This window comes from Mastigoproctus giganteus, chromosome 4, assembly GCF_048544385.1.
Source record: "Mastigoproctus giganteus isolate SK-2022 chromosome 4, ASM4854438v1, whole genome shotgun sequence".
In the NCBI taxonomy this organism is placed as follows: Eukaryota; Metazoa; Arthropoda; class Arachnida; order Uropygi; family Thelyphonidae; genus Mastigoproctus; species Mastigoproctus giganteus.
Window position 1 is genome coordinate 121,685,563 of NC_143578.1, and position 14,724 is coordinate 121,700,286.

Here is a 14,724-nt window from a genome sequence, read left to right on the forward strand (position 1 = left end):
ATGCTCAAGACTGAGAGAGAGAGAGAGAGAGAGAGAGAGAGAGAGAGAGAGAGAGAGAGAGAGAGCAAGATAGTATTGTAATAGTGATAAAATCTCACATTGTAGCAGTAAAAATATGGGAAGTATGGTTACTTGTACAGAATGATAATTACTTTATCATTACTTAAAAGCAGATGGCAAATGCTTGAAAAGTCCCAGAAGTTTGTAAGCCTGAGAGATGATGCAGTTAATAGGAGAGGAAGGATGGAGGTCAGATAAAAAGATAATAACCAAGTCCTTAACCTGAAATCAGTCATGTGGGTTCAACTCAACCCCGACAATATTTCAGCAATTTGTGCTTCATTTACTCTGTCCACACAGCTGAAACTCCTAAGTGCTATTTTTTAAAATGTTTCTTTGAATTTTCTGCAGATAACTCCAGAAATCTATTAATTATTGCACAATTAGGAAAAATCCATGATTAAGTTAAATCTAATTATATGCATGTGTTGACTGACATATGTTTACTCCAGTTATTGATTCGTATCAATAACGTATCAATATCAATAATTATTGATTCGTATCAATAATTCGTATCAAAAATTCGTTTGCTTTACTGCTGCATGCTTTTGTCCAATAGGTAACTTTCTCTGGCTTCATAACACTGATGCATCACCTGGAATCAAACTGTTGACAGTTTGATTCCAGGTGATGAAGCAATTCATACAGCAAGCACTCCTGTTACTGACAAGCTAGTCTAATCACAGCATACGTTGAAGTGTGTGGTTTTTAAATTTGCATTTGCTTGCCAACAGGTCTAAAGGAAGTTTTAATTTTCAAAAATTAATTAAAAATATATGTTTTTAATGAAGGAGATGAATTTTTCACAGTTGTGTTCAGAAAAGATGGAAATATATGTTGCATCAAAAAACGAACTATTTTAAAATATTTTTTAGTGATTTTTCAAATTTTTGCATGCCTAATTCAGGGTTAATAATATTTGTAGTATTAATACAAAAATCACCTATAAAATACACATTAGAGAATGATGGTTTAACCATATAATTAAGTAAAAAGCAGCACAATCTGCATTTCAAAGAATTTAATAATTAGAGAGAGAGAGAGAGAGAGTGTGTGTGTGTGTGTGTGTGTGTGTGTGTGTGTGTGTGTGTGTGTGTGTGTGTGTGTGTGTGTGTGTGTGTGTGTGTGTGTGTGTGTGTGTGTGCGCGCGCGCGCGTGTGTGTGTGTGTGTTGAAGTGATGGCTAACAACATAATTCAAATTGTAAATAAAATAATTTTCACAGTAATTTGACTAAAGTGCATGACTTTTTGGCCACCTTCACATCAACTACTGATTAATAATATTAATACAACCAGAGTGGAGATTATGTAGAATATCATGCTTTTCCAAATAAACAATTTTTCTAATTAATCAAACAATAAAAATATTTTAAAATTACATTTATTATACAGTATTTTCAATTTTCATTTTTTTATTTAATCATGACATGCTTTTTAACAGTATTTCAATATTTACAGTATTTGTATACATATACAAATTTGTTTAAACATACAATAATTTATACTTATGAAATGCAACAGGAATTATCTTTATTTTTTGCTGTAGGATTGCTTCTTTCGACCAACCCTAGTAGTCTAACGCGTTAACGATTAATTTGTAACACCGATATAATTATAAGATTAATTAAATCTTCCCCACTGTCAGAACAGTAGTGGGACAATCCCATGGTATCACTATTGGACACCCAACTCAACCCAGGGTTCCAACCAACCACACCCCCCCCGCCAGTAAGGAAAACATTGGGTCCAAAATCATTAAAACTAAATTTAAAATTAATATAAAATAGCTTAACTGCATATAGAACAATATCCTCTTCATTCCTTAAGTTGGACTAAGGCTTTTCGAAACTACATGTTCACAGGAATAAGAGCAACGCAAAAAATCCTAAAGGCTTCTTGACAGCAGCACTTTGATTAAATCACATTCTTCTTGCATTTACTACCGGTTCCACACATTGAGGAATTTTCAGCTTTTCTTACCAGTTTTATAGAGCATTTTCAGCTTTTGAAAAATGACTGAAAACTGTCCTATTTCAAAACAGGGGAGTTTTCAGTTGTGTAGGACCAGTTTCTTCATCATCTAACTCCACTATTTCCTCTTTCTCGTCAGTAATGTGTAGTACAATTTCATCTTCAGTCAAAACTTTATAACCTGAATCTTAGACATCAGAAGAAAGCCAACTTTCTTTCATGTATCTTTCATGTTTACAGTTATAAACTGCAGCCTAAGTTTATAACTTAGGCTACAGTTTACACCAGGCTCAGCTAAGTATAACACTTTCAACAGTTGACCAAGCAGCTACACCACAGGAAGAATGTAACAAATTTAAGCACATAGAAAGGAAAGATGCTCTTCTCATCTCATATAGTAAGAAGTAAAGGTTCCTTCCTATATAGCTGTTTGAATGTTTCAACCACTCCTTGATTTATCAGTTCAAGGATGGAATGAATATTAGGAGGAAAAACATGAAAATTTCCATCTACCTCATTTAAAATCTTTACACAGATGAGACGAGATGAAGCACTGTCTAGTATCAGCAATACTCTCCTTTCTTTCTAGATTCTTTCTGATATTTTTTAATTTTGTATATAAAGATGATTATGTACCAATCCTTTAAACTTCCATATCCATCCCAGTATTTTGTTCATTTCTGTATACCAGAAGTTGCACCATTCCTTTGAAACATTTTTTTATTTTGATTTTCCAATTATAAGCGAAAAATTGCCATTATCAATAATTATTAATAATAGCAATCTTTCAAAATGTGTGAGCTAATTAAAGCCCTAATCCCATCAATAAGCTTAAAATATATATACAATATTACTTACATCCATGTTTTATATAAGAAGCAAAAAATACATAGCTCTAAAAAGAGTTTGTTTGTTATTTGGTTTTTAGGAGCATTAGCAACTAAGGCCATATTGCTCCGGGGATATGCGGTGGTCATTCCCTGACCTTTCCGCATCCTCTGTATTTGGTGGTCACAGACTCGAACCCCGGTCTAATCAAGAAGCGTGTGCTACGCACTGCTGCTCTTGCCCACCTAGCTACAGAGGCGCCTCTCTAAAAAGAGAGGTCTAATGATCTCTCAACTTGTGAGGCAACCATCATGAGTTGTCTAATATTTCATTACTCATTGGTAACCCTTCTCAAAAGAAAAAAGTATACTGCTACTTATTAAGATCCCCCCCACCCGGAGAGAGTCATTTTAGTGATTACTGACACTGAAATAGACATCTTAAGAAGGGGGCACTACATTACTACACATACTACTTGTGCATGTGTGCACGCATATGTGTGGTGTGTGCATGTGAAAGAGAGAGAGAGAGAGAGAGAGAGACAGAATAAAAAAATAATTTAATATATAAAGAACATGACGTTTCATAAATCTTAATTTCATTAAGTAATGAAAATTAAATGGACAAAAAAAAAAAAAAAAGAAAAAGAGAGAAATCAACTACAGATCTCTCTCTTTCTCTCTCTCTCTCTCAATACCAGATAACCTACATGGATAAGGGAGTCTACTGTAGTTTTGTAAGTTGTAAAAGTTGATAAACAATAACTGTAAAACAATGAAGAATAACACGCAAAATGCAGTAAAAAAAAAAAAAAGTGTTACAATGAGAGTACGTACGAGGGCTGTTCCATAAAACTCTGGCAGGGAGCTAGATGATTTTGTAATAACTGAGAGCAGAGTGGAGGAGAAATTGTTGAAGATAAACATAAGAAAGGCACCTGGGGTGGATGGGATCTATCCAGTTATATTAAAGGAGGCAGTTCTTTACTTATGTAAACTCTAGAAGGAAAGGGATGAATCAGATTGGACCACTTAACATAGATGGGTTGACTATTGATGATCATCCTCACGTAGCTGATAAACTGAATGAGTATTTTGCATCTACATTCACACATGAGGAGTTATTCAGGGAAGGGAGTGCCAGAAGTTTATCAAACTCTAACAGGGAGCTAAGTGATTTTTAATAACTGAGAGCAAAGTGGAGGAGAAATTGTAGAAGTTAAACATAAAAAAGGCATCTGGGGTGGACAGAATCTATGCAGTTATATTAAAGGAGGCAGCAAAGGAAGTAAGCAAACCCTTAGCCATAATTATGAGAGCTTCCTTGGCCTCAGGAGAGGTCCCCATGAACTGAAGATGTGCAAATGTATCACCAATTCACAAAGGAGGTTCAAAAGGTGACACAGGTAACTATAAACCTGTTAGTTTTAACTTGTGTTCTGGGGAAAATAATGGAATTACTGGTTAAAGAAGCATTGCAGGATCATCTAGACAAGACTGCAGTAATAGTTAAGATACAGCATGGATTTGTTAAAGGGAGGTCTTGTCTGACCAATTTGATTGGATACTATGATAGGGTCACAAAGGAACTGAATGCCAAAAATAATTTTGATATCATATACTTGGATTTCAGGAAAGCTTTTGATACTGTTACACATGGAAGACTGCTGTAAAAATTGGAGAGATATGGCATTAAGGGTAAGTTGCTACAATGGATAAAGGGATGGTTGAGTGGGTTATTTGTTATTGTTTGTTATTTGGTTTTTAGGAGTATTAGCAACTAAGGCCATATTGCTCCGGGGATATGCGGTGGTCATTCCCTGACCTTCCCGCATCCTCCATATTTGGTGGTCATGGGCTCGAACCCCAGTCTAATCAAGAAGCATGTGCTACACACTGCTGCTCCTGCCCACCAGGCTACGGGTTGAGTGGGAGATGACAGAGAGTGCTAATCAATGGACACTGCTCTTCGTGGACTAATGTCATTAGTGGAGTCCTCAGGGTTCAGTGTTGGGTCCATTTTTGGTTTCTGTATTTATTAATGATATTGATGATGGTATATCAGGCTTAATGTCCAAGTTTGCAGATGATACAAAGGTTGGCAGGGTTGTTAATGACACTAATCATATGCAGTACTTTACATTGACAAATGTAAAGTACTGCATATGGGAAGCAGTAACCCCAGAGTAACATATCAACTGTGTGGTACTACACTGACAGTGGTAGAGAATGAAAAGGACCTGGGGGTAATTGTGCAGGCAGATATGAAGTTCTCTGAGCAGTGCAGACGGGATGCAAGGTGCTCATGGTGTCTTATGAATGATATACAGGAATTTTTCTAGCAGGGATAAGGAGGTGATTATTCCCTTGTATAAGGCAATGGTCAGGCCACACCTTGAGTACTGTATACAGGTCTGGAGGCCTCATTTCAAGAAGGATGTAGAGCTGCTGGAACGAGTACAGAGAAGAGCAACGAGATTAGTGAAAGGAACAAAGGGTTGTTCTTACGAAGAAAGGCTTAAGTTTTGCAAATTACAGTGTCTGGAGACTGGGCACTGGCGAGGTGATCTGATAGAGGTGTATAAAGCCTTGAATGGTTTGAGCATGCTCAATGCCGATGGGATTCTTCCTCTTGCTCAGAATAATCACCTGAGAGGGCATATATTCAAATTGAGGAAAGACAATTGTAGGATAGATGTAGGGATGTTTGCCTTTAGCCAGCGTGTGATTGATTGCTGGAATAAACTTCCATCTGTTGTTGTAGAAGTTGATAGCTTAAATAGATTCAAGGCAGAACAAGACAAACATTTGGAGTGAGTGGATGAGTGAAATTAGATTTTTTTTTTTTTTTTTTTTTTTTGTTGATGCTATATAAGCTTGCTTTCTTGCATCATGTGCCTTTACTAATGCTAATGCTAATACACAGACTGACATCATTGCTGTAGAATGTCCTTTACATTCTATACACCTTTTACAGTGGTTCACTAGCTTCTGAAACATGTGCTGCAGCCCATTTTCTGAAAGGCATTGCAGGATAGTGGATGTGGCAGATTTAACTTCTTCATTTGCATTAAAATTTTTCCCTCTCAACTCTTTATTGAGGCTCGGGAAAGCCCCGAAACCGTGTGGTGTGAGGTCTGGATCATATGGAACGTGGTCTAGTGGTTGACCACCAATTTTCACTAAAGCTTGCATTGCTGGTTGTGTAACACGTGGCCTAGCATTATCTTGAAGAAGAAATCTTTTTTTGCGAATTACTCCTTTGAAGTGAACTAATGTGTTAGCATAATACTCTCCATTTACAGTTTGTTTCTCAGGAATCCAGTGCTACAGTATTATTCTACGGGTATCAAAAAACCAAATCAACATCAATATTTTTGATGAACCAAAAACTCGAAATTTTTTTGGAGGTGGTGAATCGTGGTGTTTCCATATGCTTGACTGCTCTTTGGACTCTGGATCAAAATGCTTAATCCAGGACTCGTCACACGTGATTATTTTATTCAAAACGTCGGGCTCTTCTTCCACCTTGTCAATAAAGGCTTGACAAAGTTCAATGTGATGTTCTTTTTGCTCTGCGGTAGGATCGCGTGGTACCCATCTTGCGCAAACACGTGACATGTTAAGGTGCATCTTTACAATTTCGTGACTTCTTGCTATAACAACATTCAACTGAACTGCCAGATCACGAATAGATAAATGTTTATTTTCTTTCAACAACGTTTTGGCTTCTTCAATGTTTTCACTGTTCACTGAGGTTGATGGATGCTTGCTTCTTTGTTCATCTCATACGCTTTTTTTTCCATCCTGAAAATGCTTCCACCATTTAAATACGGCCATCCTGCCCAAGGCTTCTTCACCATATGCTTCTTGAATATTCTCAAACGTATTCTGACAATTCAATCACAATTCTTTGTCTAATAATTAACAGAAATATCTTTCTCATCCCCCATCATAAAACACACTTCGCATAAACTGTTATAACGAACACAAAAATGAATACTACATGATACACTTGCACAAACTAACTCAGAAAAGGTGGAAGAACATTCCTAGACCACAAACTCTCACTTGTTTCCATAGCAACAAAGCAGTATTGCCAGTCCACATATTTTTCGAATAGCCTTCATATTTAAAAAAATACCACGTTTTCAATATAGTTAAACGAATATTGATTATCCGGTTCTGGATATCAACACTAATTGTAGCAAACTGCAAAAGAACGTAATGACTTACAGCATTGGTAGCATTAACGGAAGACCCTTTCTGGACAAGAAGCTGCACCATAGCAGGGCGGTTCCCCATTACAGACAAATGCAGTGGTGTACTTCCATGCTGAAAATTAAAAAATAAAAGAGAAGTATACAGAATTTGATAAAAAATAAACTTAATACAGTATTAATGGAATTAAAATTTAAAACCCTAATATTAAAAATATAGAATTAAACAAATGATGAAAGAGTTAACATATCTCATTTTTTTTATTAATTTTTTCTTCTTTGGATTTCTTTTTACCTATAGGTTTCTTGGGCTTTATCACTTTCAGAAAGTTGTAATATTCCTCGTCGATATCTTGGTCCTGAGCAGTCTGCAGAAGCTCAAACTTGTTCTTAAGTTCCTGTACATACTTCTTTTTCTCCTCTTCTGTTATCTCAAAGACCTTTGTATTATTTACTCAAGTCAGTTTTTTCCTTTCTTTTCTTACATATATATCAAGTGTGCATCTTACCATTCTGTGATCACTTCCAACATTTACCTTGTTCAGGACAGTAACATCATTCACAATATATCTTCTGTTAGTGAGGATGAAGTCGATTTCATTAGTTTTAACCATTTGGGCTCTCCATGTCCACTTTCTGTTCACCCTTTTCTTGAAAAAAGTGTTGCTTATTGCCATTACTCGAGATTCTGCAAATTCCACAATCTTTCACCTCTTTCATTTCTTTCACTAATTCCAAAATTTCCTATAGTTCCCCTTTCTGCTCTGTTTTGTCTCTTTGAAGTCCCCCATAATGACAGTGTAGTGAGTTTTCTGTTCATATAGAAGACTATCAATTTCGGTGTACATTTCTTCAACCTCTTCTTCATCATGGCTCGATGTTGGTGCATAAATCATTATAACCTTTACCTTATACCTCTTAGAAATCCTGAGTAGTAGTCTTGACACCCTTGGTGATGTACTTTTGAATTCCAAAATGTTTTTTATATCTTTATGGACCAGAAAGCCAACTCCACCTTCACTCCTTTCACTGTTTCCTTTGGTGTACAGCAGATTTCCACTAAATGGTATTCCAATTCACATTTTATAGTTCCTTTTCCAGCTCTAATATCCTGTCTTCACCGATGAGCGATCTTACATTGTAACAGGCCAAGTTCAGTTTCCGTGCATGGCAGCCTGGTTGTACCCAGAGATTCTTAGCACCTTCTGCTTCCACTCTGATCCTCTCATTGCTGTAAGAGGAGGAGTGAGAGCCGCTGGGGACCAAGGGCCATTTGTTCCATCTTACTGTCATGTGCTGGAGGGTTTGGTCTTTTCTTCTTCACGCTGACCAGGTGTCTTGAAGAGAACCACAATACATGTTCATTGCCACCTAAGTGGCGTAACAGGGCTTACCATCGAGAAGGCGTGCATGAGTGGATTTTAGGAAGGCAGGCCAACCAAACTTCTCCTAAATCTTCTGAAATAGAAAGATATTGGATCCATCAGCATTTCAGACTGAGTGTCTGATAACACAGAGAATGCCTGTTCCCCTCTAATCCAAGTATATGATATCACAATTATTTTTGGCATTCAGTTCCTTTGTGACCACATTATAGTATCCAATCAAATTGGTCAGACAAGACCTCCCTTTAACAAACCCATCATCATCATTAGCCATTTTCAATCCACTGCAGGATGAAGGCCTCTCCAGCAACTTTCCAGTTCCTTCTGTTTTGAGCACTGGCCATCCATTTACTACCTACAAACTCATGAATTTCATCTATCCCTCTCCGCCTTTGTCTTCCAGGTTTTCTTCTAGCTCCTCTTGAATACCATTCTGTTATTTTCTTAGTCCATCTGTCATCATGTCTTCGAGCCATGTGTCCTGCCCAAGACCATTTTAGTTCTTTAGTTTTGATAAGAATTTCCTTTACTTGAGTTTACTGCCTAATCCATGTGTTTCTCTTCTTATCTAACAGTCTGATTCCCAATATAATTCGTTCCATTCTTCGCTGTGTAGTTCTCAGCTTCTCTTCCATTCTTTTGGTGAGTGCCCAAGTTTCACTTCCATAAGTCATGGTGGGGTGTACACATTGATTCATTATTTTACGTTTCAGACAAACTGGGATATTGCTCTTCAGTATGTGACTATATTTCTTGAATGCTATCCATCCAAAATTTATTCTTCTCTTGACTTCCAGCCATTTATCATTATTACAGCTAATAACTTGTCCTAGATAAGTATATGACTCCACCTTTTCAATTACTGCTCCTTCAATCATTATTTCCATTTCTGTGGCATACTTGTTCATCATTACTTTTGTTTTAGCCATATTCATCTTTAGTCCAAAATCCTTACTAACTGTGCATAACTGATTAAGATTTTCCTCTAATTCTTTGGGATCGTGGTTTTATGACCACAATGTCATCTGCAAATCATAAATGGTTTAGGTACACTCCGTTTACATTGACTCCTTTCTGCGACCAGTCTAATCTTCTGAAAGCTTCCTCAAGAACAGCAGTAAACAGCTTCGGAGATATTGTGTCTCCTTGTCGAACTCCTTTCTTAATTTTAAATTTATTTCCAACTGTCTTTGTCTAGTCTAATAAAGGAGGTAGCACTCTCATATATTTCCTTCAAAATCATAATATATGGGGTATCTATGCCATGTCTTTCCAGTGCCTGAAACATTGCCTTATGCTGTATGGAGTCAAATGCCTTTTCATAATCCACAAATGCCAGGCATAATGGTGTTTTATATTAATTTGCTTTCTCCATTAGCTGTGTCTTACACACAAACCCATGCTGTGTCTTAACTATTACTGCAGTCTTGTCTAGATGATCCTGCAATGCTTCTTTAACCAGTGATTCCATTATTTTCCCCGGAACACAAGTTAAACTAACAGGTCTATAGTTACCTGTGTCACCTTTTGAACCCCCTTTGTGAATTTGTGATACATTTGCACACCTCCAGTCCATGGGGACCTCCACTGAGTCCAAGGAAGCTCTCATAATTATGGCTAAGGGTTTGCTTACTTCCTTTCCTTCCTCCTTTAATATAACTGGATAGATCCCATCCACCCCAGGTGCCTTTTTTATGTTTAACTTCAAAAATTTCTCCTCCACTTTCCTCTCAGTTATTATAAAATCACTTAGCTCCCTAGGCGCCTCCGTAGCCAGGTGGGAAGGAGCAGCAGTGCGTAGCACACGCTTCTTGATTAGACCGGGGTTCGAGCCCGTCACCACCAAATACGGAGGATGCGGAAAGGTCAGGGAATGACCACCGCATATCCCGGAGCAATATGGCCTTAGTTGCTAATGCTCCTAAAAACCAAATAACAACAACAACAACTTAGCTCCCTGTTAGAGTTTGATAAACTTCTTGCACTCCCCTCATTGAATAACTCCTCATGTGTGAATGTAGATGCTACATACTCATTCAGTTTATCAGCTACTTGAGAATGATCATCAATAGTCAACCCATCTATGTTAAGTGGTCCAATCTGATTCATCACTTTCCTTCTAGAGTTTACATAAGTAAAGAACTCTTTGCTGCTTTTCTTTGCATCCTTTGCCCAGGATTTCTCATAATCTGCCTTTGCCTGCCTAACCTTCTTTGTGACTTGATTACAGACTAGTTTATATTTGCCATAGGCTTCTGTGTCACCTGATACTTTATATGCATCCCATTCATTTTTTTTCTCTGCCACAAGCCTCAGTAGTTTATCTGACATACATTTAGGCCTAAACCTTAAACAGTATTTCTTAGTTTGAATGAAAACCCTAATGGCCTCCAAAATTAAGTCCCCAAAGGCTTCCCATTTAGAATTTAACCTTGGTAACATCATCAGTTGATCCCATTGTACAGAATTGAAAAACTGTCTAAGACCTCTGTAGTCACCTTTACAAAAGCAAAAGCCCTTCCCTTTAGCCTTGATGGTAGTTACATCCTTAAGTAATTCCCACATCAGTACATTGTGATCACTCTCACCCAGCGGTTACTTTATCTGCAAATTCTTAATGCATGATATGGGACAGAAATAAAGTACTTTTTGATATTACTATTGTTGAAGCTATCAGAACTTATCTATAGGCATTTAATCAATGATGTCATCACCCTCCTCTGAAACACAGATATTATCGGAAGTAAATCATGGGTATCTCCTTAAGGGGGTAGATTCTGTACCAGACTGGTGGACAGTTCCAGAATGGAGTTAAGGTTAAGGGGTGAGGCACTGGAAATTTGAAACATTTCAAAAACTTTGAGTAAATAGGGAGTTTTAGATGAGTCAAAGAGGTGAGAATCGTTAAGATCTCTTTGGTGGGGGGAGTATTTAGGAGGTTAAAGAGATGTTATGGTAAAATGTATGTGGAAAATCATATTGAACAATTAGACTTTACACCAGCAGGTATTCAAATAAACAAATTTCAATCCTGCAACTAAAACACTTTATTTACAATAAAATAAAATAAAATACAAGCATATAAAATGACACACCCCACAATCCGGTGGGGTGTGTTATGTAGGTGAGACGGGGCGATGACTGAAAGACCGTCTGGGGGAGCATATGAATGCAATAAAGTCCGCAAACTATGGGAAGTCTGCCGTGGCAGAACACTTCTGGGAGAAGCAACATCAAATCTCCCTGGAGGATGCTGTCATCACAGATCATGCACAGGGGTTCTGGGACCGTAAATGGCTTGAGAGCTTACATATTGGGGCAGCTAGCAATTCCATTAATAGAGACAAGGGTGTACGCTTACATCCCCTCTTTGAAACCGTTGTTCTTGGGTGAGATGAACGGTTTCAGCTAGCGCGCTGCTCCCGAGCCATTTTCAGTTCCGGTGCATAAATGGGAATTCCAGCCATATTCCCGAGGAACCATGTGACGAGTGCCGTGGATCTGCAATTTAAGGATGTGCCACACAGCAGAAATATGCTGTTGAGAAAGGAGATCGCTATCTCCGAAAGCTACAGTTGTTACGGTATTTTATTTTATTAACTGTTTTTATCGCTTTTATCATCATATTTTATTTTTATATATATTTTTTTATGTATTTTATTGTAAATTAAATCACATCAGTTTTAGACTACTATATATTTTATTTAATTTCATTTAATTTCATTTTATACGCTTGTATTTTATTTTATTTTATTGTAAATAAAGTGTTTTAGTTGCAGGATTGGAATTTGTTTATTTGAATACCAGCTGGTGTAAAGTCTAATTGTTCAATATGAACTGTCCCAGCCTTGTAGGCCTATTTGAAGATATGTGAAAAATCTCCATAAGTTTAACATAGGGAGTGGGGAAACTGGAAAATCATTAATAATTTCATAATTTCTGGTGTAATGGCAGTCAAAATCCTAGAAGAAGGTTTTTAAACACACTGAGCACAGTAGTGGTGCACTTCCTTTGTAATTCCTTTGCAATTCCTTTGTACCTCCTTTGCACTTCCAAACTGACTCATGTTCGAGAGGCAACCAGAGAGAGTAATACTCTTGATCTGGTTATCAGCAGTGATCATTCGTGTATTAAGCATTTGCAGATAAAAGAACCACTAGGTGGCAGTGATCACAGTGTACTGATGTGGGATTTACTTAAAGATATAATTACCATCAGGGGTAAAGGAAAAGGTTTTTGCTTCCGCAAAGGTGAGTACAGTGGTCTCAGACAATTCTGTACAGTGGGATAAACTGACGTGTTACCAACAGTAAATTCTAAGTGGGAAGCATTCAAGGAATTAATCGTGGATGCTACTAAAAGTTTCATACCTATTAAGAAATATCGTACAAGGTTTAGGCCTAAATGGTTATCAAATGAACTAATGAGACTCGTGACAGAGAAGAAAAATGCATGGGATGCACATATATAATCGAGCGACTCAGAAGCCTATGGCAGATATAAGCTAGTCTGTAATCAGGTCACAAAGGAGATTAGGCAGGCGAAGGCAGCTTATGAGAAATCCTTGGCAAAAGATGCTAAGAAAAACAGCAAGGATTTCTTTATTTATATAAACTCTAAAAGGAAGGGGATGAATCTCATTGGTCCACTTGACATCAATGGTTCGACTGTTGATAATCCTGCTCAGATAGCAAACAAACTGAATGAGTATTTTGCATCTACATTCACACATGAGGAATTATTAAAGTTTGAAAATGGCAGAAGGTTATCAAATTGTAGCAGGATACTTAATGATTTTGTAATAACTGAGAGCAAAGTGGAGGAGAAATTGTTGAAGTTAAACATAAGAAAAGCACCTGGGGTGGATGGGATCTATCCAGTTATATTAAAGGAGGCAACAAAGCAACTAAGCAAACCCTTAGCCATAATTATGAGAGCATCCTTGGACTCAGGGGAGGTTCCTACAGACTGGAGATGTGCAAATGTATCCCCAATTCACAAAGGGGGATCAAAGGGTGACACGAGTAATTACAGACCAGTTAGTTTAACTTCTGTTCCGGGTAAAATAATGGAGTCACTGGTTAAAGATGCATTGCAGGATCATCTAGACAAGACTGCAGCAATAAATCAGACACAGCATGGGTTTGTTAAGGGAAAGTCTTGTCTGACAAATTTGATAGGATATTATGATGTGGTTACAAAGGAACTGGAAGCAAAAAATAATTTTGATATCATATATTTGGATTTCAGGAAAGCTTTTGTCACTGTTGCACATGGAAGACTATTGTACAAATTGGAGCAGAATGGTATTAAGGGTAAATTGCTACAAGGGATAAAAGGATGGTTATGTGGGAGAAGACAGAGGGTGGTAATCAATGAGTGCTGCTCTTTGTGGACTAATGTTATTAGTGGAGTCCCACAGGGTTCGGTGTTGGGTCCACTGTTGTTTTGTATATTTATCAATGATATTGATGAAGGTATATCAGGCTTAGTGTCAAAGTTTGCAGATGATACAAAGGTTGGCAGGGTTGTTAATACAGTAATGGCAGCGTGCTACTGCAACAGGATCTAGATAATTTGGGTAGATGGGCTAAGAAGTGGCAACTGAAGTTTAACCTTGACAAATGCAAAGTACTGCATATGGGTAGAAGTAATCCCAGAGAAACGTACCAACTGTGTAGTACTACACTTAAGGTGGTAGAAAATGAAAAAGACCTGGGAGTAATTGTGCAGGCAGATATGAAGTTTTCTGAGCAATGCAGACAGGCTGCCAGGGCAGGTCATGGGGTTTTGTCAATGATATATAGCAATTTTGCTAGCAGGGAAAAGGAGGTGATTATCCCTCTGTATAAGGCAATGGTGAGGCCACGCCTTGAGTACTCCGTACAGGTCTGAAGGCCTCATTTTAGGAAGGATGTAGATTTACTTGATTTGATGTAGATTTATTGCGTGTACAGAGAAGGGCAACAAGATTGGTGAGGGGAATGAAGGGATCCTCTTACCAAGAGAGGCTTAAGTTCTGCAAATTGCAGTGGCTGGAGACTAGGCACCTGCACGGTGATCTGATTGAGGTGTATAAGGCCTTGAATGGGTTGAGCAACGCTGAATTCTGATGGGATCCTTCCACTTGTTCAGATTACGAACCTAAGGGAGCATAAATTCAAATTAAGAAAAGACAGAGGTAGAATAGATGTGCAGAAATTTGCCTTTAGCCAGCAGGTGGTTAATTGCTGGAACAAACTTCCATCTGTCGTTGTGGA

General features: G+C 37.7%; 1 protein-coding gene across 1 annotated transcript in view; it reads right to left on the reverse strand.

The window, feature by feature from the left end:
- LOC150087031 (uncharacterized) overlaps window positions 1–14,724 on the reverse strand; it is a 346,277-nt gene that overhangs the window by 121,937 nt on the left and 209,616 nt on the right. The window contains exon 10 of the mRNA XM_090371763.1: window positions 7,096–7,194. Coding sequence (XP_090227889.1) covers window positions 7,096–7,194 — 99 coding nt within the window. The remainder of the gene's footprint in view (window positions 1–7,095; window positions 7,195–14,724) is intronic.